The 27,996-nt window shown below is 44.8% G+C and overlaps 1 protein-coding gene across 1 annotated transcript in view; it reads left to right on the top strand.

The window, feature by feature from the left end:
* Positions 1–27,671, top strand: part of CDK6 (cyclin dependent kinase 6) — a 138,146-nt gene extending 110,475 nt beyond the window's left edge. Inside the window, exons 5-8 of the mRNA XM_066585728.1 lie at positions 2,939–3,048; positions 18,810–18,860; positions 22,717–22,852; positions 25,265–27,671. Of these exons, the coding sequence (XP_066441825.1) occupies positions 2,939–3,048; positions 18,810–18,860; positions 22,717–22,852; positions 25,265–25,426 (459 nt within the window). The 3' untranslated portion in view covers positions 25,427–27,671. The remainder of the gene's footprint in view (positions 1–2,938; positions 3,049–18,809; positions 18,861–22,716; positions 22,853–25,264) is intronic.
* The last annotated feature ends 325 nt before the right edge of the window (positions 27,672–27,996 follow it).

Here is a 27,996-nt window from a genome sequence, read left to right as displayed (position 1 = left end):
ATGAGGTTGCTTTGTGCATGTATTGGCACATTTTAATGCACCTTTTGCGCATGCAGGGTGCCCAGCAGACAAACATGATCTAAATGGCTATGTAGTTTAATGAGGTCCAGATGCGTTCTTCCCTACATGGAATTGCTCAGCGTATTGCGCATTTGTGCACCCCCCATAGACTTCTATAGGAACGTTTGCTGCACAAATGCGCAGAAAAATAGAGCATGTCCTATTCTTTTGCGTGCGCAAAAATGGAAAATGTGTATGAGCCCAACGATATCAATGCGTTCTATTTTTGCATATTGCGTGCGCAAATCCTCCTGTGTGAAGGAGCCCTAAGGGCGCTATTACACGGCAAGATAAATTGGAATGGACATACAGCCAGCAGTGCCATAGCAATCGTATCTTGTTCGTTTACCGTACATTTACACCCAACAGTAATTGGGTAGTATTCATCGCCCATTGCATCATATTCGCGACTCCAGTCAACCCGTCTTCCTATTCAGCAAAACACGAAAAGATTTGCAGCAGATAAACAATGATTTCCGGGACAAAGATTCAATCAGCAATAATCTAACGATTTATCACTGATTGTTCGCCCCTTGCAAGCGTTCACACCTAACAATTTATCATGTAAACCACTCAATCTAATGATTATTCGCACACTAATCATGTGTAAATAGGCGCTAAGAAGTAGGGCTGGTCCAAAGCGGACAACTTCTTTAATGCCGCCGAAGATAATCTATCGATTGAGCTGGATTCCTGTTAGGTAAGTGCTGCAGGAAGGATTAATCTGCTGTAACGTGTCTGCGGAGAAGGTCTCACCAGTCCTCTGCTGGAAGATCTCTATGTATTCTTATCTACTGACTTGAGAGAAAGCCGGCAAATATTTGTTTGGTTCCCATAGTGAGGGCGGAAGGGGGGTTGTAAACGGTTTTTAGTGACATCCAAAGTGCATTGGGCTTTGTCAGGAGAATATCAGGGGACACAGCGACCTCTTTGGCCATCTATGCTTATTTGCAATATGATCTTGTAGTGGGGCGGATACAGTGTAACATTTTTATTTGATGTGGTTTTTTTTTATCTTAAAGGGCTTTGCCATAGAAATACTATTGATGACTTGATAAGTCATCAGTAGTTGATCAGCTGGGGTCCGCTATTCAGGACCCTGGCCGATCAGTTGATCAGGTGCTAGCTGTAAGCTCTGCAATACGCCGGGTCTGCAATTACAAGCAACAGCCACTACATAGCGCTTAGACTATGTGCTGCCGCTCTGTACGCCTGTGTGCAGGCACTCGATCAGTTGATCGTCCAGGCTCCTGAGCAGCAGACCTCAGCCAATTAACTATTTTCATGGAAAACCTATTTAAAGGGGTTGTGCGGAGATCGTATCCTCTCTTCATATGCATGTATATAAACGTCATAAAGTACAGGATGCCCTCTATGTCCCAGTAAGTGGACCTAAATCTGAACTGAAAAGAGCTGTATGTGAAAAAGTAACGTCAAAGACCACAACACCCGGCGCGGGCTCATTCAGACGAGCGTGTTTAGGTGCATACATAGGTGCGCACAAAACCGCACGCCTGTTTAGAACCATTGGTTTCCTATGATTTGCTCACATGTCTGTGTCTTACAGGTGTGCAAATGCACGCACCTGCAAAAGATAGGACATGTGTGCACCGCATAGGTCCGTGGTGTAAATATTCCCCACGGGGAGTCCCCTTGTCCGTGAACACTGTTACAACACTGTCACAGTGTTCAGTAATGATAGCATTCCCAGCGGGGAGTAAAGAATCCCCTGCTACGGCTGTGACAGCTGTGGCAGAGAATCACGATGTTCTCCCATTGCTTTCAATGCGGCCGCCGCTGTTGCCGGCGACCCCATTGAAAGCAATGGGATGCAGGCAATCACTGCAGTAATTTTCAGGGAAGGGCTTTAAATATAAGCCCTTCCCTGAAAATCATCACTAGCATGTATAAAAAAAGATATACTCACCTCTCCGCCGCTGTCAGGGCTCGGAGCGTCTAGCCGCTTGGTCCCCAGCAGTGTACTGAATCTCTTTCAGCGGGGATTTAAAATCTTCTCCCATTGATTTCAATGGGGCCAGCGATGCTGCCCAAAGCACCATTGTAAACGTGGAAGCCCCTGGATGCGAGGTGTTTTCATTTGAAAACAACCTGGCATTCCTGTTGGAGTTCCCTTCATTGAATGGCTGTGATTGGTTCATCAAGTGCTGACTTTGGTTGGCTGAGCGCTACGGCACTCAGCCAATCAGAGGCAGCGCCTTCTGCAAGCGGGGATTTTCCAATCCCTCACCTTAAGAGATACCTGAAAACAAGTGACGTAGACTGGCAAAAGACGTGGCGGCGGAACTGACAGTGCTTCTTCGGTGATGTACGTGTTTTTATGCAGCTAGGGCTTATTTTAGGGCTTTGGCAGTAGGATTTCCTACTGTAAAGGTTGCATCACACCGCATGAAAACCGCAATTACGTGTGATGCGATGCAACACAAAGAAAGGGTCCATAGGGAAACATGGGCTACCAAATATCGCATATCGTGGCTGTATAGAGCATGTCACGACTTTGCAGTCTCGCAATGTCGTTGGTTACAAAACAAACGCTCATATGGAAAAACCCATAGGGAAGAGGGGTGAAACTATCCTTATACTAATCTAATATTCTTCGTAGATTTGAGGGGGATTGGTCATTTTGGTCATTCACTCAGACTTCTGCGCTTCATCCACCTTCACCACTGCGTGAGGGAAAAGGACCCATTTTGGTCGCCATTATGCGCTGACGGCGTCATTTTTTGCTCCGTAGATTATTACCCCTTGGACTCACATTGATAGATATCATTGTACGTTGACGAGTGATATGGCTCTTTTCCTTTAGGTACTGTTTGTAGGTATTATCCTTAGCCATAACCCTCCTTTCCTTGTATTTCAGGTGGTGACATTATGGTACAGAGCCCCCGAGGTCCTCCTGCAGTCCAGCTACGCCACGCCGGTCGATCTTTGGAGCGTTGGATGTATATTTGCAGAAATGTTTCGTCGAAAGTAAGAATAATGTATAATGTCATGGTAAACCCACAATTGTCCTAAATCTAAGCCCTTACACCCTTACCGTACCACGGCCAGGGTGATGCATCTCATAGGGAGCCTTAGCGTGGCAGCAGAGCCACCTGTGGGCCACCATAGGGCTTCGGAGGCACGCGGAGACGATATCAGTATATATTGTGTATGTCATTATCTATATCTGATTTACTGATAAGTTCTGTTGGACCCGACGGATGTTTTCTCAGCGTCGGCAGTTTGACTGACAGCCGTTGGAAGACTCAGTAACAGAATTAATCTGCGGTCGGCTGTTACTGTAACAGTGGGGACCTGGCAGAGCGAGTGTGGTTTTCTTCCCAGCGTTCATCCTTGCCAGGCGTCCAGTACTGGCACAATGCTGTGGTGAGATCAGCCGGTGACAATCGAGAGGGAAACACGAGGAAGTCTGTGACTGCGAACGTTGGCTTTGTGTGAAGTACACGTGGGGCGGCGGTGGGACTGGAAGATTTACGCTGCATTATTGAGGTTAAGAAACATCAGGAAATTAAGATTTACTGCGTCTTCTCAGAAGCGGAGACCTAAGACTGCAAAAGACATTACTGAAACAGTTTAACTAACAGTTAGGTAAATCACATATGGATTCATTATACTTAGCGATGCAGAACATTCATGTAATTGGGCACTAGCCTAAGAGATTTTGGGGTATTAGTACTTTACTTTGTGTTCCAGTATAGCACCAGATCAGAGACCTCTTGCGTTTATTTAGAGAGCCGAGTCTATAAAGACAGTGGTGCCTACTTATTAAGTCCTGGATGCCAGCATTATGGTGTCCAAAATCGTTATTTTGGCAAACGTACAAAAACTGTGACTTTTCAGACATTTACTCCGCATTTTCCAAAAAGTGGTTGAGGTCCAGCTTTAGAAGATAGGACTGTGTGTAGGTGTCTAAGTGAACCCTTACCTGTTTTTCGCACTTATTACTAATAATTATAAACAAACGCAATCTGTCTAAACTAATAACAGACACACAGTTGACCTGAAGAGGGCTATGGAGACAAGGCATCCCAGAAATATTGATAAACTTAAACACATCTGTGAAGACAAATGGTCCAGAATTCTTCCTCAACATTATGCAAATCTTATTTGCAGCTACCGGAAACATTTCAAGGGGATCTACAGATTCTTACATTCAAGTATTACGTTTTCTTGCTACACTATGGATGTTTACAGTAGAATTGTTTGTGTGTTATTAGTTAGATTGTGTTTCTCTATAATTGTGACTTAACCCTTTCCAATCCACTGTCTGACATCTAAAGACATTATGATTTAAGGCTGTACAGCGCCGATGTTGGAAGACGTCCGTTGGGGTTCTGCTACTGTATATTGCCAGCCTCTCTGTTGTCGGAGCCTATCCAACGTGTCACCTCATGCAGTACTGGCTTTAGCCAGCAGATAGGGCCGTTTTATAATGGCAGAAAAAGAGTAAGCCCCCTAGGAAAACCAGGATACAAATTGGATTGGAAAGGGTTAAGCCTCATGTCCACGGCACGCACGGAATCCAGCCCTGCCCGCGGCCGTTGAGCCCTGTTTACCGGCATTTTCCAGGCAGCGGCGTTTTCACGGATCCCTCCACTTTCGGGTTTGCTGTACTGCGCATGGTCATCACGGCTCGCTGTCGGACATTCGTAGTACAGTTTTGGTTTTTTAAGTCTCCTGCTTTCCCACAAATCCACGGCACGTCAGCTACGGGTGTGCCGTAGATCGGACGGCTTCCATTGATTTCAATAGAAGCCGTCCGTGCGGGAACTGCACAATAATGGTCCGCAAATCAAATCTGCATGTTTTAATTTGCGGACGCCCGTACATCTCTATAGGCAGCTTGGTTTGCGGATCTCCTGCGTGGGTGTCCCGTGCGGATTCCGCATCAAATTTTCTTGTGGACATTTGACAACAGTCAAACCACATTTTATTAGTAATAAATGCAGAAATCTAAGAAATTCTAAAGGGGTCACTTACTTTTTTTGTAACTGTAAACTATTATTGCTCTTTAATATAAGCTTGGTTTCCGAGATCTCAGGTCTATTGAATTGTAGAGTACATTATAAACTGCACGAAACTCTTAAATCTGCACTTAAACCACTTTATACTAGTGACTTGTGAAGAGTCAAGTGGGCGTTTCCGCTCTACGGTCTGGTGTCCAACCCCTTCCCTCCAGTTTTGGAAAAAAAAAACAAAAAAAAAACAGACAGGTACATGTGTGGGAAGATCATCAGGTCATGTAAGGTGGCAATTTAGTGGTGGTAAAACAACCTGACCGGCTTTCTTTAAATAGTCCATATTCTGCAATCTTATTCTATCTGTTTCCCACAATTCTATTTCCTGTTGCCGAATTCAGTTTTAGATGTGCTCACATTGACTTGTGTAGAGAAAAGCTGGTCCTCTAACTCTAGGTTGCCATGGCCTATTGCCTGTCAAGCCATCCCTATGTTGCCATATAATTTAATACTATGGTATTACATTACTCTGCATGAGTGATAAACGATAGTAAGTTCAAGTCCCCTAAGGGGACTAAAAAAGAAAAATGTAAAAATAAGTAAAATAAACTTTTATTAATTAAAAAAAAATAAATAAAAGGAAGTAAAAGTTAATCATAAAAAAAAACGTTTCCTACATTTATATTAAAAAAATCAACAAAATAAAAATCTACAACATTACACTAACACATCATCTGTCCCGCACAGTGAACATCGTCAGAAAAAAATACACAACACCAGATTTGTGCATTTTTTGTGGCACTCCATCTCCAAGAAAAAAATTGATAAAAAGCGATTAAAATTTGTATGTACTCCAAAATATAATAGAAACTACAGGACATCCTGCAAAATACGAGCCCTCACATAACTATGTAGACGGCAGAAAAGTTTTTAAAAAGTTACTTCGATGAGAAGATGGCAAAAATGCATTTTTTTTCCATTTCACTCCACTTCGAAAGTTTTTTTTAAAGTTGAGCAGTACATAATTTGATACATTAAATACTATCATTGAAAAATACAACTCAGACAGCTGTGCCAATTTATAAATAAATGAGTTAGGGAAGGAGAAACCAGAAATTAAAAAAAAGGGTACTTCTTAAAGGGTTAAAACTAGTATAGTCCAACCTGTGGCCTGCTGTACAATTCCCTGCATGCTCTTACAGCTTGCAGTTGCCTAGGCATCCTCAGAATTGGGATTCCTCAACATCTGGGCTGGACTATACTAGCCTGCAGCTTTCTGGGCATGCTGAGAATTGTAGTCCATCAATAGCTGGAGATCCACTGGTGGGAGACCACATTACTCAGGAAACCAATGGAGCTGCTGTTAATGTGACTTTAAAATAGAGGGATCTATTAATGACCCAAAAGCACAGTCTCACTGCGGGACATTAGCTGTAAATAGTGTCATCATGGAACTTCTTGACTTTCCGGGCCAGCTGGTTAAACATTCAGTTTCCCAGAGTGCCCCAGAAACAATTGCTTTATCTGATATCCTCCTATTTTCTGTATACAGCCTACGGTTCTCAATGATTGTTGATTGCAGTTCTACTATAAAGACATTTAAAGGGTTGGTAGTAAAACCCGAAGTTTGGTAATAACACCCTGTGGGTAGCTGAAATCTTGTAAGAAACGCAATATTATGAATAAGGACATATACAGCCAAAGGGGATTCATTTTACAAAGACATCCCCTGTCCATACACCCTATTATAAGATATGGACATCATAGAAGGGGGGCGCTGTACTTAGGACGCCTCAATGGACGAGAAAAAGCTGCTATGTAAGAGTGGTGCCCACTCCTTTGGACCTACTATGTCCATGCATTACATGGTTGACCAGCATTTAATGCTACATCTCCCTGCAGGGAAACTATATGCCCTGTGCTGTCAGAGATCCGTCCTACGAAGGCTGTATTCATGAGATGACCTCTTAGAGCAGTTAGCTAACCCTAAACTTTTATCACCTATCCACAGGATAGGTGATACATTTTTGATTACAAGCGGTCCAACATCTGGGACCCCCAGAGCTGATTGGAGTATTGGTGCACATGCATGAGCACCGTTGCATTCACCCTCTATGATGATAGAGAAGGAATGCAGTTCCATATAAGTGAATTGGATGGTGGTCACGCATGCCACACCTTCGCTGCAATCACTAGGGGTACTGAGGGATTTAAAGGGGTTGTCTCGAGGAAGCAGTGAAATTTTTTTTTGCCCAGTCCCCCTTATTAAGCATACATTACTAATCACCCATGTAAATGACTTTTCTAGCCGGTTTCTACTTACAGTTCCAGCGTTTCAGCAACTTATAAAAAGTTTCCCCAAGATGGCCGCCGGCTCTTTTCCCGTCGCTTGCTGTAGCCCGACGTGCGCGCTCCCGAGACGCTACCAGCTGTGTCTCCCTGACAACCAGACGCCCCGCACCCGCCGACCGGACCCCGGGATTGAACGCGGCCGACCAGTCACCCACCGCCAGGCAGCAGGTAACCGGCGCTAGGCCCCGGCTCCCCCGCGCTAGGCCCCGGCTCCCCCGCGCTAGGCCCCGGCTCCACAGCGGTAGGCCCCGGCGGCCCAGCGGTAGGCCCCGGGGCCCAGCGGTAGGCTCCGGGGCCCAGCGGTAGGCTCCGAGGCCACAGCGGTAGGCCCCGGGACCCAGCGCTAGGCTCTGGGGCCACAGCGCTAGGCTCCGGGGCCACAGCGGTAGGCCCCGGGGCCCAGCGGTAGGCTCCGGGGCCACAGCGGTAGGCTCTGGGGCCTAGCGGTAGGCTGCGGGGCCACAGCGGTAGGCTCCGGGGCCACAGCGGTAAGCTCTGGGGCCACAGCGGTAGGCCCCGGGGCCACAGCGGTAGGCTCCGGGGCCACAGCGGCAGTCTGTCACGCGTCACTCCCGTCAGTCTGTCACCCATCACTTACCTGGGCGGCTCTGCTGGGTAGCTGGGCGGCTCTGCACCTTCCTCTAAGAGAGGATGGTAGCAGAATGGCCGCTCCAGCGCGCTCCCGAGAAGATACAGCTCGTCTGCGCATGCGCAGAAGAGCTGTAGCGGCGAGCACACTGAAGCGGCTCGTGCTCAGAGCAGAAGACCGGACTGCGCAAGCGCGTCTAAAAAAGCAAGCCGCCAGCGAATTTAGACGGAACCATGGAGACAAGGACGCTAGCAACGGAGCAGGTAAGTAAATAACTTCTGTATGGCCGCCTGCAGACGAGCGGGTCGGATCCGGCAGCGAGAATTCTCGCCGCGCGATCCGACCCGAGCGCCTGCAGGGACGAGCGCGTACTCACCCGCGCCTGGCGGCCCCGGCTCTTTCATGTGCCGGCTGCCGCGCACCCGGCACATGCGCAGACCGGAGCCGGCGGCCGGGTGAGTGCGTGCCCCGCAGAAAATTAGAACATGCTGCGGTTTGTTTGCCGCGCGAGATTTTGCGCGGCCAAACCGCGGCCGTCTGCATAGGAGTGCGTATTTTAATGCACTCCTATGCAAACTTTCAGCGGCGGAAATCCCGCGGGAAATCCCGCGGCGGGATTTCCGCTCGTGTGCAGGCGGCCTATGGCTCATAATTAATGCACGATGTATATTACAAAGTGCATTAATATGGCCATACAGAAGTGTATAACCCCACTTGATTTCGCGAGACAACCCCTTTAATTCTTGTGATCCCTGGTAATACCAGCAACTATACACTTATCACCTATCCTGTATTTGGTGGCATAACCCCTTTTAGGTTTTTACAAAATTGTCCAGTTTTACATGTTTCAGGGTGTAAGTCTACTTTTCTGCTTTCGCACAACAATTATCACTCACTTTTGGATGAATTTTGAGCGATAATCGTTGCGTGTAAATGGGCCTTAAGATTAACAAAATAATCATATAAACATGATACCTTTTAATGACTAACAAAATGATGATAACTGTTGAAGCTTTTCGGGGCTACTTGGACCTCTTCATCAGGCTGATGTAACAAAATATATCTTACACTACCTGATGAAGAGATCCAAGTATCCCCTAAAGTTTGAACTGTTATCATTACTCCCTCCTGTTATAAACTCTCTCCTTCTTTGGCATCACAAACCTGTTCTTTTCCCGGATCTCCTTGTACCTCACTGACCGAACATTTAGTGTCTCCCATTCACACACCACATCCTCACCCTCTCTCTATTGGTGTACCCCAAGGCTCCGTACTAGGACCCATCCACACCCATGATCTAGGACAGCCCATACAAACCTATGGCTTTCAGTACCACCTTTTCGTTGACATCACTCAAATCTACCTTTTTGGACCCAATGTTACCTCTCTTCTATCTAGAATCCCAGAGTGTCTATCGGCAATATCCTCTTTCTTCTTTTCTCGCTTCCTAAAACTTAACATGGAAAAAAACAGAACTCATCCCCTATCCCGGCGTTATTATCAGTCACACTCAATGGCTCCACACTTTTACCAGTTCCAGAAATCTGTTATTTTGGTATTATATTTGACTCTGTCCTCTCCTGCAAACCGCACATACAAGCCCTCACCACCTCACGCTGAAAAAATCTTCCAAATACAATGTTTCCTCAATCCCGAGTCACGAAAAATGCTAGTGTGTGCCCTCAACATGTCCCGTCTAGACTACTGCAACATTCTCCCATCCAATGCCCTTGCACCTCTCCAATCCTTTCTCAACTTTGCTTCTTGGCTTATTCACCTGTTTCCGCATTACTCTCTTGTCTCTCCTCGCTGCCTGTTACCCAGAGAATCCGGTTCAAGTTATTATCAATGACATACAAGGCTATCAACAACATGTCTCCCCATACATCTCTGATTTAATCCCCCAATACCTCCCCATTCGGAACCTCCAGTCTTTGCAAGACCTCCTCCACTGCTGTCCCCTTGTTTGCTCCTCACATAATCGTCCCCAGGATTTCTCTCTTGCTTCACCTATACTCTGGAACTTGCTACCTCAACCCATCAGGATCTCTACCACCTGGGAAAGCATCAAAGGGAACCTGGAAACCTAGTTCTTCAGACAAGCCTACAATCTACAGTAACCCTGCGGCCACCACAACATGAGCACCTTCTAGCCCACCTCTTGTCTCCTTCCTGTTCCCCTGTACTCTGTAAGCTCTGGCGGGAAGGGTTCTCTCTCCCTCTTAACTAGTTTTTTTAGTTATTTACCTAATTAGTTATTAGTTTACTAATTTGTTATTACCTACTTTATATATGTAATGTGGCGATATATATAGTAGTATTTGCTGCTTATATGTGGTTTAAGGCCTCCTGCACACGGGCGGGACAAACCCCACATGTTGGATTCCCACAGCAGAGTTCGTCCTGGTGCCCGGCCAGTGACCCCTGCGTACCTGTCCGGCGGCTCTGCACAGCTCTGCGGATGTGCCCTACGGCACTCTGTCACCCATGCGCATTAGCCACTGGCGCTCTGGAGTGACGCGTATCCCGCGATACTTCTGCAGTGCTCACTGTGGAAGTGCCGCGGGACGGCCGGCTTTCATTGACTGCAATAGAAGCCGTCTGTGCGTAACTCGCACAAAATCACAGCATGCTGCGATTTATTCTCCGCGAACGGAAAATCGCAATCTATTTAAGCTCCTGGAGATGAAATGGCGTTTTTCCATTGAATACTGTGAGCTGTATTTGCTGCGGAGTCTGGAGGCTGATGCCCGCTTCGGGCTCCGCAATGCAAATACGCCCGTGTGCAGGTGGCCTAACCCATTCTTCAGCTGTACAGCGCCTTGGAATTTATGGCGCTTTAAAAATAAATAAGATTATTTTATTTCCCTTAGGCCGCCTGCAGACGGGTGGGTCGGATCTGGCGGCGAGGATTCTCGCTGCGGGACCTGACCCGAGCGCCTGCAGGGACAAGCGCGTACTCACCCGCGCCCGCCGGCTCCGGCTGTTTGATGTGCTGGCTTGCCGTGCAGCCGGTGCATGCGCAGACCGGAGCCGGCGGCGGGTGAGTGACATTTCTGTGCGGTTTGTTTGCCGCGCGATATTTCGTTTGTTAACGCAATCCTATGCAGGCTTCCAGCGGCGGAAATTCCGCTCGTGTGCAGGCGGCCTTGCTGACAGCAATAATTGTTCTACCGGCTAACACGGTACCAACATGTCTCTTTTTCATCTCCCGCACCCAACACTCTATGGCAATAGGATGCTGTCGGCAAACGCTTCTGTGATGTGAGGGGAAGTTGTGGTTTAGATTGACAGGCGCAAGACTTTCAATAGCCTGGAAATGATAAAAGGGGTATTTATAGCATGTAAGAAGTGAATGTTTCCATCGCAGTAGATTACCATCGAGCCTCCATTTCATCATGAGGATGTTTTTTTTCTTTTTTGAACAAGTTCCGCGCTCACAGACCCTCCACTTCTAGCAGAAAAGACCTTTTTGGATTTTTTGCACCCAAGTGAAAATACTTATTTTATACTTAAGAAAGGACAAGACCTAGAGTTCAGCGCCTCTTATCACCTGGACAGTTCTAGATACTTAACCAGTGTATCCTCCATTGGGAGAATTAACCCTTTCCAATCCACTGTCTGAAGACATTATGATTTAAGGCTGTACAGCTCCGATGTTGGAAGGAGTCCGTCGGGGTTCTCTTACTGTATATTGCCAGCCTCTCTGCTGTCGGAGCCTATCCAACGTGTCACCTCATGCAGTACTGGCTTAAGCCAGCAGATAGCGCCATTGTATAATGGCAGAAATAGTAAGCCCCCTAGGAAAACCAGGATACAAATTGGATTGGAAAGGGTTAAGGGGATCACAGAGATCAACAGAAGGCATTTCTACTTGGAGGTGACTGTGAAGCCAATCATTTACCACTAGGGGGTATTTCCTATTGGATGATCACAAATAACCTATTAGATCTTACAGATGATACATCCTGTGTGTAAAATTATAACAAAGATCACAATGCAATTAACCCTTTAAGGACATGGTTTATTTTGGCTTGAGGATATGGCATATTTTTAAGGTTTCACTTCACTTCATTCCAACAGCCAGAACTTTTTAAAAATTGTTTATTTAGGTTTTGTTTTTTGTTTTTAAATTGATTACAGTTTGAGTATATATTTTTAAACAGATCGCTCCTACTAGAAAACCATTTTTAGATTGCAGCCGCCCACTAATTAAGTGGTTTTCTGGGCAAATCAGGATAAGTCATTAATAGCTAATCACCAGGGACTTGCCACTCTGGATCCCCAGCAATCAGCTGATCCTTCTGCCCACTGTCATTGTAGCGGGCCAGACAACATCATTGGGGTTGGAGGTGGAAGCGTTATAGAGAGCTTCTCTCCCATTGAAATCAATGGGAGCGCTGCCTCCTATGACGCTTCAGCCTCCAACCCCGATGACGACTTTTGGCCCCACCACACTGACAGCAGGCCGGGTGATCAGTGGTAGGTTCTTGGCGATTAACTATTGATGACCGATTTTGAGAATAGGTCATCAAAAGGATTTTCCAAGAAAACCCCTTTAACTAATAAACACAAGTCCAGCCTCGCAATCAGCTATTACCTCCAAGAGAAAGTGCAGGTAATGTACTATTAAATAATGATCAGTCAGATGAATGGGTGGCCATGTAATACACAGTTACGTTGGTTCTCTTCTGTTCCATCCATATGGCCAGTGATAATAAAAGATTGAACATTTAAATCACTGAGAGCGTTTTTTTTTTATGACAGTCACTAATGGGCTTCTGATGCATGAGCATGTTTACAGCGACAGCTGGACTCCTCCTCTATTTAGCTCCAATCTCAGCTGTTGAACCACCTGGATGCTGCGGTCGAAAGTGGTTTACAGAGGGAGGACCTCCCCGCACGATGCATCAATACGTTGCTATGACTTCCAGATGCCTGACAGTGACCTCCAGTTCTGTCATCTGTGGTAGCCCATTAGACCCTGCCAAATGTAGGGTTTAATAGGTTTGTAAAATACACTGTAAGGCCTTAGTCACACGGGCGTTTTTTCGCGCGATTTGCGGATCGCATGACGGATGCGCATCCGCAAATCGCGTGACCGGGGCCCAAAAATCGCCCGAAAAATCTGCTCCTAGCCGCATTTCATTAGAAACAGACCGGAGCTGTCCAGCGCATTGAACTCAATGGAGCCGGCAATACAGCTGACTCCATTGAAAGCAATGCGCTGCGGGCGAGCGCAGGATGAATTGTCGGGAAGGGCTTAAATATATAAGCCCTTCCCTGCAATTCATCCAGAAATGCGTAAAAAATATATATATATATATATATATATATATATATATATATACTCACCTTGTCCCGGCAGACGGAGTTCAGCGCGGCTGGCCTGCAGTCGGTGTGAAGGGGGTGTGAGTCAGACTGAGCCAATCAGAGACAGGTCACACTCACACCCATTCATGAATTCATGAATGGGTGTGAGTGAGACCTGCCTCTGATTGGCTCAGCGTTGAGTATATATATTTTTTTTATTTTTACATTTTTCTGGATGAATTGCAGGGAAGGGCTTATATATTTAAGCCCTTCCCGACAATTCATCCTGCGCTCGCCGGCAGCCCATTGCTTTCAATGGGCAAACATCTGTTACAGCTGTGGCAGAGAAGAATGATTTGTCTAGTGTATGCTCTCAATGGGGTCGGCGCTGCTGCCGCCGGCCCCATTGAGCGCATATAGAGAAGAACAGGAATCGCAGATCACTGATAGGTGCGATTTCTGTTCTATAATTTATCGGACGAGCGCATAAAAAGCGCTCATGTGTCCGATACCATTGCAAAGCAATGGTTTTTAAAAATCGCCAGACGCATGCGCAAATCACGCGTAAAAACGCCCGTCTGACTAAGGCCTAATACTGCAGTATTGCATTGTATTCTATTAGCAATCAAAGTGAAGGAAGTTCAAGTACCGTAATGGGCTATAAATATAAATGCGTAAAAAGTTTAATAAAAAAAAAGTTTAAAAAGATAAAAATAGGAAATTTTTGAACGCCACCTCCTCTATGAAAAAAAAGAAAAAGAAAACCCACAAAATTGATATTACTGCTATCATAGTGACCCCTTCCCTTCAAAAAAATCTCATTATTTAACCTGCTTGGTGAATGCCATTAAAAAAAACAAAAAAAAACATGGTCAAAATTGCAAATTTTGTTAATGGACCTCCATCGGCAGAAATTTCTGCAACAAATCTGCCATGTGTGAATGTACCATGCAGAAATAAATAAATATGGAAAATTATGTAATATACACTATATGAGAACTGCTCTTTAAATGCCAAGCTGGACCACTACAGTGGGATTGGAGCTGGCAGAAATTGGCTGCATGCCCAAGTGCAACGGCCGTGCAAGAAGCTGATCAGCAGGAGTCATAAGCGTCGCCCCCACCCCCACCCCCCCGCCCCACCATTCTGATGTTGATGGTCTACCTTAGGGATAAGCCAACAATATTATACAACTGGGCAATGCCTTTACTAGTACACAGGCTGATAATTATTATTTTTCACCATTCTTATTCTATGGATTTTACACCGGCAGGTATAGTTAACCCTTATGTGTCCCCAGGTAGATGTTATCCAATATAATACTAAATAAACCCAGGATGTCTCCAGCCTCCGCAGCAACATCAACATTTTCACTGTCTGTTCCTACCACATCACCAGATGGTCTCAATCAGTACATATTTGACCGAGAGCCGTACAGCGGGTGTTCATTGAGTCTTTGGATTATTATCAAGAAGCTGTTATATCAACATACGGCACATTTCCAGTTTCTGGAAGGAAAGATATCATGGAGATAAAGCAATGGTTGGACATGACAGAAAGGACTACCTGGTGGCGTGAGAATATTTTGTTGGACTGGTTCCATTGAAGAAGATCAAAGGGGAAAAAATGACGACACGTTGCCTCGTCGCTCGAGAACTGAAATGAACATGCATGAAAATCTTCACATGAACCTTTGCCAAGGCTTCACAAGTGATACAACATCTGCGAACGTATCCCAATTCCAGAGACTCATAATTCGCTTGTGGTTTTGTGCCTAGTTAAATCACCCTCTGAGAAGATCTCCGAGATTCCCGGTGATATCACAGCTGTCAAGCCTTGGTTAACTTGCCAACTCTATTACCATGTCAATCAAAGACAGACAGTTTGCCGGGTTTCATTGGAGGCTTCTAAATACACCATTTGCTATACTAACGAGGGAGCGAGATACAGATCTCGAAGCCCAGATATATCAAATATCTACACTTCTTGATGTAAGCAAGTGTATATATCTGCGGCATATCTAGAATACATGGTGCCCCTTAGACCACCTGTATACGGATTCTGCATGTAGATTCACACAGCGGATCCCATGCTCGGACCGCGGCTGGCAATCCCGCATACCCGTTTCTTCTGTACTGCGGATGACCGCTGGTGCTCGCCGCCTGTCATGCGCAGTACAGATTGTTCGTTTTTCCCACACAGTCGCTAGGCAATGACGCGGGTAACCAATGCGGATGGGCTACGGGTCGGACGGCTCCCATTGACTCCAATTGAAGCTGTCTGCGCGGAGTCCGCACTAAAATAGAGCATGCTGAGATTTTTTTTGCTCCGCTTGCGGAAATCGCAATTCGTGTCCACGAATGTGAAGGAAAAAGCGAGTTTACATTGCATCCTTTGAACGGTATTTGCTGCAGATCCTACGAGCAGATAACGACCGCAGATTCCGCAGCAGAAATCCATTCGTGTGCGGCCCAATTAACCCCCCCCCCCCATTTTGTTTGCTGTAAACAAGTACTTTTACTTGAGCAGCGACCAAAGGATGGATATTAGTGGCATATAACAGATGTTCTGTATAATGTACAAACTACAAAGTATGCACAAAAATATCAATACTCAAGTGCAAACACTGACGGTTTTTCATCCCTTAACCCTTTGTAATCCAATTTTGGATTCAGGGTTTCCTAGGGGGCTTTCTCATTCTGCCATTATACAATGGTGCCATCTGCTGGTTAGAGCCAGTACTGCAGTATGGGACATGCTGGAGAGGCCCCCGACAACAGAGCGGCCAGTAATCTACAGTAACAATACCCTGCTGGACGTCTTCCGACATCAGAGCTGTACAGCCTTCAATCAGAATGTCTTTAGACGTCAGACAGTGGATTGGAAAGGGTTAAAGGGATTTTCCAATACTGAAAAAAGGCTAAAGGAAAGGCTCCTTAAATGGCTCCCTTATTCCCCACTGCTGTGATCATGTGCCTATCAGGACTCTCAGCATACCTATTTGTTGTCATTTCTTTATTCTCTGCATACCTGTCTGTTTGCCTTAAGTCCTTCCATAGTCTTCAGTCCAGTTTCCAAGTCTGGTACTCTGGGCTAGTCCCCTGGGTCCTCACTGAAATTAAATCTTGCCATGTGCAAGCAGTGGGGTCGCCCTTCTCGGGGCCGGTGCTCCGCTTCCTGGCGGGTTCAGTCGGGGAGGTTCCGTTCTGTTCAGTACTATTATTACCGCCTGTTATTTGCCCGATACTGTGTTCAAAATTTTTAGTCCTCCATATAGACGCTGTCCAGATTGCTCCAGCATCCTGCTCTGTTTAGTGGGGTCCGCAGTTCTGAACAGACATTACAGATATGCCTTATTTAGTTCTTCGGGCACGAAAAACCCTGTTAATGACCCGGTCTGTTTGGGACTTGATGGCAGACTAGACTTTTTGCCTCTATATATTTATTTTCCAATTGCCATGACTCTATGAGGCCTCGTTTAATGCAACAATAATTGTATTTTTGGCGCCGTTTTAGGGTACATCTAAACATCTGTGTGATTTATAGAATTTTTGGGGGGGCGCAGATGCACAGAAAAGGATTATTTTGTTATTGATTTTCCTTTTTTATATATGCCATGTGGGTGCCTAATATGTGTTTATTCAATATATACGCAAGAAAATGTATTTTAATCTACATAATTGTTTTTGTAATTTCTTCGGCAAACTAGTTTTACTTATATTTTTTTAATCCCATTATGAGATTACTATTTAGGATGTTTGTTTTATCTTTAGAATGTATTTGCATAGTTCTGTATGCTAATACAGTATGACCTTTGTCACTATCCACAGGCTGTTGGTAGGGCAATGCTTAGTGTGCTCTAACAGTAGGCTGAGAGCATAGGCAGCCCTGGTGTCCCTTGTAGGTCCCGAGACCGGACTACACAGGGGTTTCCCACTCCACAATCGCATCACCAGAAAACTGGGCGACCCTATTAAAGGGTGGTTTCCCCCTAAACATGCCACTGTTGACCATGGTGATCAAAGAGTTAAATGGCCTCCATGGAAAATTCCTCCAATCCCACTTTTTAACCGTTTCCAATCCACTGTCTGACCTCTGAGGATATTATGATTTAAGGATGTACAGCTCCGATGTTGGAAGGAGTCCGTCAGGGTTCTCTTACTTTATATTGCCAGCCTCTCTGCTGTCGGAGCCTATCCAACATGTCACTTCATGCAGTACTGGCTTTAGCCAGCAGATAGCGCCGTTGTATAACGGCAAAAAGAGTAAGCCCCCTAGGAAAACCAGGATACAAATTGGATTAGAAAGGGTTAAAGTAGGAGTTAGGCTGTCATTCGGCAGCCAAGAACGCACTCCAGGGTAACACAGGAGACACCCATGCAGAAAATAGTTTACAGCTTCATAAAAACACAACATCGTAGAATACAAAGCTGGGGCTAGATGGTGATCTAATACGACTACGACATGACTAGAGATGAGTGAGCATACTCGATAAGGCAAACTACTCCATCGAGTAGTGCCTTATTTGAGGACCTGCCCGCTCGCCTCTAAAGATTCGGGTGCCGGCAGGGGGCGGGGAAGAGCAGGGAGGAACGGAGGGGAGATCTCTCTCTCCCTCTCTCCCCCCCTGCTCACCGCCGCAACTCACCTGTCACCCACGCAGGCAGCCGAATCTTTAGAGACGAGCGGGCAGGTACTCGAATAAGGCACTACTCGATCGGGTAGTTTGCCTTATCGAGTATGCTCGCTCATCTCTAGACATGACAGTCACAGAAAATCCAACTCTGTTGCATTTTGGTCACAAATCACTTGTGACGTTTTCCACCATGGGCATCAATGTAAGTAACGTGTGACTGCAAGTTTCCTGCAATTTGGTGGTGTTTTTAACAGCTCACTCACAGCTCTGAAACAGTCATGTCACAGCAAATTGCAGACAAGTCACGCAAATATCATGCAACACGTGTAGCCCTAGCCTGAGGCATATTTACTGTCATTAAGCAGTTAAATAGTTACCAACAGTTTTGGCTTTACCAGTTGGTGAAGGGCAAACCATAATGCACAAAACTTTTTAAAACTTCCTACAAGAGCTGAAATATGGGTCATATACTTTCCTGAAAACTGGTTTACATTCTTCTCGGGAGCCAGATAGCCATGTGCTTAGATTGATTTCTGTCAATTACTCTGGAGGTTCTCTGGCTATGGAAACATGGGTCAACTGGCCACATTTCACCAATCCATGCCCACTCAACGGTAGCTATTGGGTAACCACAGGTGGACGGCACTTTGGCCGTGTGTGGTGCCAGGCCATTTAAAAACTCAATTTGCAGGTTCCTCTGTTCCGCAATCCATAGTATGTTGTCCATCCCTGGTCTTAGGTAGTTAACAGAGCTCTTTGTGGTGGGAAGAAATGTACATGATGAACGTTCCTGGGTCTATACTATAGGATCTTTCTGAATGTTTATAGATTACAGATTTCTTGACTAATTGATGACAGTTTCCCTGCTCTTTTTTTCCAGACCTTTGTTTCGTGGAAACTCTGATGTGGATCAGCTAGAGAAGATATTTGAGTAAGTTGCAGAACACCAATAATAGGATAATTGGGCCAGGCTAAGAAAAAAATATGTCCGCCTTAATGGCCCCCATTATTACATATTGGTCATACTGAATGGAGTCAATGACTTACAGGGTTGCACTAGAGAAACTTTTATTCTTATGTTTTTTTTAAATTGTATATCCTTTATTCCATTTGATGTACATGATTAGAGTTATGCTCTGTGACGGGTTACTGTGCAGGGAGAGGGAGGAAGGAGGGGGTACGCTGATTACTTACTTACTTTCAGTAGTGTGATGCTGTGTTGTCTGACTCCAGATATTTAATAGCAGCGTATCTTTCATTTCTCATTGACGATAGTGAAATGACTGTTGTCTCTTCTCAGAGGCTGAAAAGTGCTTTCTACAACTGGAAACGTAGATTTTTTTTTAATATAAAGAGGGACTCATTTATCAAAACTATCTAAAAGTGCATCTAACTGTCTTTACTATTGGCAGCAATGTTGCACTACTTGAACTTGTAGTCCCACAGGGCACCTTTGTCACTATTGTAAAGTAGCTTTTAGAGATGAGTGAGCGTACTCATTAAGGAAAGATACTCGAGCGAGTATCGTCCTTTTCGAGTACCTGCCTGCTCGCCCGCAAAGATTCGGGTGCCGGCGTGGGTGAGCGCTGTGTTGTGGGAGTGAGCAGGGGGCGGGAGAGAGAGAGATAGAGATCTCCCTCCCGTTCCCCCCGCTCTTCCCCGCCACTCCCCACCAGCACCCGAATCTTTGCGGGCGAGCAGGCAGGTACTCGGTAAGGACGATACTCGCTGGAGTATCTGTCCTTACCGAGTACGCTCGCTCATCCCTAGTAGCTTTATAGTAAACACTATGGATATAAGGACTTGAACCCGGGAGCTCTTTCTCCCAGAGCTGCAGCTCTCCTTGCTGAGCCATCCAGGCCTTTGGACAAGCTCCCCTGCATACCTTGACCTTGTTTCCAGATCTTACTATCCTGCCCCAGTTCTAACTCCGCATGTTCCTGATAAGGGCTTCCTATAAAAGTCTGGCCCTGACACACCTTCCATGCGTGATTATTCTGCTCCACAGCATTGGTCAAGCGCCACTTCTGCCTGCCCTTCTGCTATTGCAACAAGACCTCCTGATACGACCCCCTGGCTTCCCTTCTGACTACGCTACTCACCTCATCCATCTGTACTGCAAACAGAGACCCTCCCATTGCTGACCCCTGGCTTCCCTTCTGACTACGCTACCCACCTCATCCATCTGTACTGCACACAGAGACCTCCTGTTGCTGACTCCTGGCTTCCCTTTTGACTATGCCACCTGCCTTATCCGTCCGTACTGCAAACTGAGACCTCCCATTGTTAACTTCTGGCTCTTTTCTAACCACTCTCCAGACCTGCGGCTATTACACCTGAGGCTCCAATCCCTGTGCCTTAAGCCACTACATTAGATCTGATTGGAAGAATTTCCATCAGAAGAATGCTTGCAAATGACACAGAATAGTTTTTTACTCTTTCACAGAGTATAGATAGTCTTAATAAACAAGGCCCCTGAGTTATAAAATAAACACAAAAAAATTTATAATAAAACATTTTACATAAAATCATGATTTAACAAATAGATATTGTTGTGATAGATCCCTTTAAAGAGAATGTCTCATGTATGTCATTTTAGTGTCATGCATTAAGATAAATACTGGTACAGATTTGCTATCGAAAATGTGACAGTTTTCTGGCAGATTTTGTGCAAAAAATACTTTTGAACATGCTTTGGACAATATCTATTATGTGCTTTAGACACTCTTCAGACACTTTTATTGTTGTTCCCGACAAAGGAGTGGTCCTTTGTTGCAAAGTAAGCGTGGCTTAAATGCAGTGAGTGCTCTGCTCCAAAAATTGCACCAAAAAATAATGTAATTTTTGTTGTAAAATAAGCACTATAAAGTTAGACTAGACATTCTACATAGATCATTCAGCAGAGGCGCTGTGATAAACTGGCACATTTTCAGACTGCCTAGTCTAGGTTTGCACTGTCTAATTATCACGCAGTATTAGTAAATCTGTCCCCGTGTGTTTATTCTGTTTCTTAAACGTTGTAGCAATTTATTTTATTATTTATAAAATTTCTCTGGAGGCGGCGAAATTGGAGTTAAAGACTTCCTTCTTCTATTATCTATGAAGACAGTATAGCAAGGTCTGCGGTTTTTCTTTATATTCATTTTTATTCTAATATTGCTCTTTTGCAATTAAAGGAAGTGAAAATGAAATAAGGTACTAAATAAGGACTTTAGACATCAATAAGTAATGGAACAACCAAGAAGTCACCCATAGGCAAAGGCACAAGATAAATCAGAAGTAAGTCGTCAATATAACAGATGCACTAACTTTTGATCAGGTTTTTCTGTAAACCAGTGGGGATAATTTTTGCTAAAGAAATTAAGTCAAAATAATGTTAATTAAAAATATAAAACTTTAGTATATAACGTCAGGAACTTCAATGCAATCTATTTTTAATCATAAGGAATTTCTGTACATTATCTGTAATTTCATACAAAACTAATGCAGTATCTGTACCTGGGATTCCTGAGTTTTCTACTTTAAATGAAAATGGTCAAAAAATATAACAGATGCACTTACCTAAACATAGCACAACTTCCTGCTCTCATATGAAACAGTGGTCTGGCCAGGGCCTAAAAAGAAAGGAAAAAAGGGAAGAACGGAAGGAAGTGGGAAAAAAGAGAGGCTGTCCTCTTGCAGAGCTGAGGACCTGGGGAAATAATGCAGGGTTTGTGCTTTATGGCAGCTGCAATGCGTGGAAGTCGATTGACATAGAAGTGTCATATTATTATTATTACAGTCTCCAGGAAGTAATAGAGTATATCAGACATCAGGGAGTGGCAAGCCGAACATTATCCAGGCCTCAAGCAGTACAATAAAGCTGTCATTATCTTGCCATCTTTTAATGATAGAGGATTCTGCACATTCTGTACCAACCTATACGGCAAAGCTGACTGCAGAAAACAGTGTCATCCTATTGTATGTGCTGTAGTGGCTGTACAAAAACTGGGCTATTTCATGATATGTTTATGTGCATAATAACAAAAAGAAAATCTGAAAAATACGCTGCTCAAAAAATTAAAGAAACACTTAAATCACACATCACATAATTAAGACCATGGCATCTTCAGACTTTTTCGCGTCTGTCACATGTTCTTATTGTCTGTATCCACTTTTTGGGGGCTTTTCTTCCTTGTTGGCTCTCCAGCGCTCCTCTTATAACGTTCATTTGCATCAAAGCAGGTGAATCTGATTCACAATGGTTTCTTTTCTAACTGGACAGGTTGATATTCCTGAAGTTGGGGTTATACTTTGATGCTTAAATGTTTCCGGCATTTGTTTGAGACGCCAAAAATGTAAAAAAAATATGGTTTATAATGAAATCTTGATGGAACTTTCTGACATTCCCTTTAAGATGTGTTTTAAAAGTAATTTCCCAACCATTAAACGGTGGCCCGCATATTTCTCCAGAGCATTTACCTCCCCCTAGTGGTGACTTTATGAAAATGTTTTCTCACAAATTATTTTAAAATGATGGAGCTGCAATTATGAATTTACCAAACTTGATTTGCAACAATCTGCATGAAATGTTGATAAATGTGCGCTTAGGTTGGAGTGATAGTATTACACCCCAGGCATTAAGTACAGAATGAATTCTATGCATTGTGTATATATTGTTGACATTGTGGAATGCTGGATTTCCTTATGTTCAGACATGGGAGACCCGCAGTAATAGAGGATGGGTTCTGCTGGTATTTCGTCCTCTGCCTGTATTCCCTCATGGTATCTCTGTGTTTTATCTGCAGTGTGATTGGGCTTCCAGAAGAAGAGTCGTGGCCGAGTGAAGTGGCCGTTCCACAAAGTTCATTTCATGACAGACAGCCACAACGCATAGAAGACATTGTTCTGGACATTGATGAACTAGGCAAAGATTTACTTCTGGTCAGTCAATTCATAAAAAAGTAGTGCTTCTGATGGTGTGAGAATATGGTTATTTGTTACGATGGCTGCAGACGAACATATAACATAACATAGTCACATAGTATGTTAGGCTGAATGAAGGCAATGTCCATGCAGTTCAGCCTATTTCAACCCCCTAGTTGATCCAGAGGAAGGCAAAAACCCCCAAGAGGCATAAGCCAATTAGGCCATTTGGGGTAAAAATCCTTGCCGACTCCATAATGGCAATCAGACTAATCCCTGGATCAACCTGACTGTAAGACCCGGAACTACAAACCCGCTGGTCACCTAATGTCTATATCCTGTAATGTCCTTCCGCTCTAGAAAGACATCAAGGCCCCTTCTTAAATTCCTCTATGGATTTTGCCATCACCACATCCTCAGGCAGAGAGTTCCACATTCTCACTGCTCTTACAGTAAAGAACCCCCTTCTGTGTTGGCGATGAAACCTGCTTTCTTCTAGACGTAGAGGATGCCTCCTTGTTACCGTCGCAGTCCTGGGTATAAACAGATCATGGGAGAGATCCTTGTATCGTCCCCTCATGTATTTATACAAAGTTATTGGGTCGCCCCTTAACCATCTTTTTTCCAGGGTAAATAATCCTAATTTTGATAGCCCCTCCGGGTATTCCAGTCCTCTCATTCCGTTTGCAGTGTTTTGCACCTATTCTTGCATATTGCTTGCACATTTATGCACCTCCTATAGAGTTTTATAGGGTCTTCCGGTGCGCAAATATGCAGGAAAATAGAGCAGGTCCTAATTTTTTGCGCACGCAAGAAATGCATGTGCAAAGAAAGTAAATGAGAACGAACCCATTGAAATGAATGAGTTAAATTCTCTGCATTTTGCACACGCAATTTTTGTGTGCACAAAAAGGCGCGAAAATACATCCGCCTGAGGCCGCCCTAAAGTGTAATTGGGCTTTTCAAAAACTTTTGACACGTCCCACAAACATAATAACAATACTAAAACTGAGCAACAAGCGCGCGTCTCAACTGCATATACTGCGAAACGTCCGCTGTACAACTTGATATCTGTTCCTTATATCGGCAACGGAGGGAATGGAGCCATCAGGATTAAGCAGCCAGAAAATATCCTGCATCTTGAAATGAATCTAAAATTGAGTCATCATACCCATACAACTCAGGGAGCGCACGGTTGTGCCACAGAGGAGTCTCACTGATTATATTAGTGAACTCAAGTCAGTTTTAATTACCATCAGTCCTATTGATTTTAATGGGAGTAAAGCCGTCTATTACACTTCCGACCCAGGCCACCAATGATGATATTCGGCCCTGCTGCACTGACAGCTGGAGGAATAGTTGATTGGTGGGGATCCTAAGCGGTTGACTCTCACCAATCAACTACTGATGACCTACACAGAAGATAGGTCATCAATAGTACAAATCCAGAATACCCCTTTAAAAAATGCACATATTTATAGTTAACCCATATGGTTAGGCTCTTCATCCCAATTATGCAGGATCCACCACCTCAAGTGAAAATCGCTGGCTGCCAGGTACTCGAGCAATTGGACCAGCATAGGGTTTTCTTGATGGTACAACTCCTGCAGATAATGGCGATTACTTTTTCTAGTGTCCAGTTGCTTTTGAGAATACTTTAATCTTGAGCAAACAATTCTAAGTGGTCTTATCAAGTCCATAGCGTGGAGCTTGTAGATTGGATCATTGACGTTTGCAGCCAGTCCTGTCCATCATAGGCCAACTGTGAATGGGAGTTCACACGGTAGGCAAACCAGCTCTCAATATAGGGAAAGCTTCCTAACTCTATTGGAAGCCCTTATGAAAAGCTGAGATGACATGTAAGTTACGCCCCATTCAGACAGCCATAAAGTGACTGAATTGTAGGATTTGTATTACAACCAGCTTGACTACAGGGCAAATGACCCAAACTAAGAGCATCAGAGACTCCTATGATGCGGTTAGCTCAAGTCCTAAGACCTGTGGTCATGTCAGGACTGACGGCCTTAACCCTTTCCAATCCACTGTCTGACCTCTGAAGACATTATGTTTTAAAGCTGTACAGCTCTGATGTTGGAAGACGTCCGTCGGGGTTCTCTTACTGTATATTGCCAGCCTCTCTGCTGTCAGAGCCTATCCAACGTGTCACCTCATGCAGTACTGGCTTTAGCCAGCATATAGGGCCATTGTATAATGGCAGAAAAAGAGTAAGCCCCCTAGGAAAACCAGGATACAAATTGGATTGGAAGGGGTTAATAGGGATGCTAAAATCAAGTCACATTATGGCCACCTGAATTGGGTCTTATGGATAGAAGCTAATCCTCACATCATGTAACAACTGCATTCTGATGCCTGTGACATTGTACAGGTCCTGGTGGCTAAGGTCTTCTCTGTATTCTGTTTTTTTTGCAGAAATGCTTGAGATTCATTCCGGAAAAGCGCATAACAGCGTTCGCCGCCCTGTCACATCCTTACTTTGACGATTTACAGACAAGCAAAGACAGCTTGGATCATCACAGGGTGTGCGGGCCAAGGGAGGCAGATGAGACGATGGCCGAAGCCAAGAGTCCTTGAGTCATGCTCATACAAATGGACAACATAACGTTGCCGGGGGGCTCATTGGAAGCCATTGACATGCAGCAATCAATTCGCTAAGGGACTCTGTTTACTTAATTGAAATCAATGCAAGCCCAGTACAGCTTTACCAGTTAATGTTTTGAATTGTGTTCCTTTTTGTATTGTCTGTTGCTGGATTGTTGCCAGTGTAAAGCTGCTGAGCAATGATGCTGCCTTTAATTTAACCTTGAGGCTGTCTGTCTGGTATAGGTTAATCCAGTCACTGCCACCCCATGATGGACTTTCATTTTACCAGCTGCTAAACATAGATTTTTTTAAATGCTTTTTTATTAAAACCTACCCCGTACCTACAGAAGGGGGCAGCCATTTAGCGGGCCGAATGTATATTTGCCATTGGTATTACCAGTAAGGCACCTGATCCTAGGTGATGCCAGTGAAAAGTAATATCTCAGGTGGAACTGCCAGTGAAGGGGACCTCTCAACACATTTAGAAGTTCTCACAAAATTCCAATATAGTTATCTTTTAAATTTGCTGCTAATTCCCTATTGGCTGCAGTGGTGACACGTTCTACTGTTGACCGGCAACACAGAAATGAGGCATAATTTAAAAGGTAAGTATATAGGGATTTTTGGGGATCAACATAGAAATGTATTATTTTATGGGTTATTAAAAACTAGTTTCCCGCTCACCAAGTGGGATAGTGAAAAGTGTAGAAAGCTGAGATATGGCGAGCTATTTGGCGGAGTCCTTAAAGTGACACTCTGGTCCTGGACAAGCAAGGATGGCTGTTTTTTTTTCTGGGTCTTACTGGTGGTCTATACTTAGTATAAATCATCAATATCAGATCAGGGTGGGTTTGACTCTTACACCCCATTTACACTGACAGATGATCGCTCAAACGATAGTTTGAGTGACAGTTTTGAGCGATCATCTTTGCATACTCTATAGTAGCTAAGTAGCTGCAATAGAGCTATGCAGGCGGAGCGGGACACCACCGCTATTTCTCGATGAGCAATACAACTGTTTAGCATAAGCAAACAGCTGTAGTGATCTCCAGGCTTACTGCCCGTGCCCCGCTGTGAATTAACAGTGGGACACAGGCAGAGAGAATCTTATCAGCACAGCTGATCACTCAATTCAAGAAAGTATCACGTGATTACACATTCCCGCCCACCGCATCATCCGGCGCGTCACGTGCTGTACTGTGCATGCGCGGCGGCTCGCCACAGCAGATCCGGAGAGGTGAGTATGGGGTCTTTGGGGGGGGGGGGAGGCGTGACGGACTCTGCTGCGATAGTCTGCTGGCGGAGACCGTCTTGACTGTGGGCATGAGGCCTTAGCTGTAGAGATGAGCGAGTAGTGCCTTAGCTGAGTATCTCCCCGCTCGTCTCTTCAGGGGCCGGCGGGGAGAGCTAGGAGGAACGGAGGGGGGATCTCTCTCTCCCTCTCTCCCCCCCCCCCCCCCCCCCCCCCCGCTCCCTGCCGCAACTCACCTGTCACCCGCGCCGGTCCCCAAATCTTTACTCGAGCGAGTAGTGCCTTAGCCGAGTATCTCCCCGCTCATCTCTAATGTGCCTTAGCGAGTATACTCGCTCATCTTTACTTACCTCCCCCATGTGACATTTTGTCGCCTTATTAACAATACCCAGGCTTTGGTTATTGGTGATTTTCATTATTTGACTAACATATATTCCTTCCACATCGTGGGCAGGAACTCTGCACAGCAATAATGACTCCAATGCATAAGAACCCACCAAACAGCTCCTCATATTCCAGCTTTCTGGACTCCGACAGGAAATTAACTCCAGCGAAACCTAGACTTCCCGGTCTTGAATGGCATTGGACTTTCGTACTCGTTGCGCCCACAATATGGCTGCCCTTATAGTGAGCATTGATCTGTACACATTAATTGTTAGCTGTAACTGTAAATGTTCAGGGTAAATGTATTAGTGACATTTGAGAACCTGGCCAGTCTTCAGAATATGGTACACAGGGCATGAAGTGTTTCCAGCGGTCAGAAGTTGGAACACTTGGTACAAGGCAGTTTTTAGCAAACGTTCATTTTTGGTGCATTTCTTTTTTTTTTTTGTATTTTATGTATTACTCCGATCCGTAAAGAGTTTTATAGAACATATATCTGACGGGAGGCACCGTGCATTTCTCTATTTAGTTTGTTTCTATTTTTTTAAGGCTGAATGAGAAGTGTATTGAAATGAGCAATAAATAAAGATATTTAACCAATTTGCAATCGGTACAAATGGAGGGCAGATGTCCTTCTACGTGACTTACTGCGCTGCTCTTCACAATGCCCATGGTAAAGGAGGACAAAGACAAGACAAGCTCCTCACTACACAAGTCCCATCGCGGAGACACCAACCCTTGGAGAGAGCGGGTAACGCACAGAGCTATAGGCAACGGTCTTTGTCTGGTGCTGTGTCATGCTGCCCATAGAAGTCTATGAAGAGGAGGAGGGAGCTGCTGGAGGAAGACTGAGTTACACAGAGACATGGCTGCAGCTTCTAGCAAGTGTTTTCTCTTACCTTACTGCTGAATTCAAATATACATG

The sequence above is a fragment of the Eleutherodactylus coqui genome, chromosome 12 (assembly GCF_035609145.1).
Source record: "Eleutherodactylus coqui strain aEleCoq1 chromosome 12, aEleCoq1.hap1, whole genome shotgun sequence".
NCBI lineage: Eukaryota > Metazoa > Chordata > Amphibia > Anura > Eleutherodactylidae > Eleutherodactylus > Eleutherodactylus coqui.
This window is presented reverse-complemented; position numbering and strand designations above follow the sequence as displayed.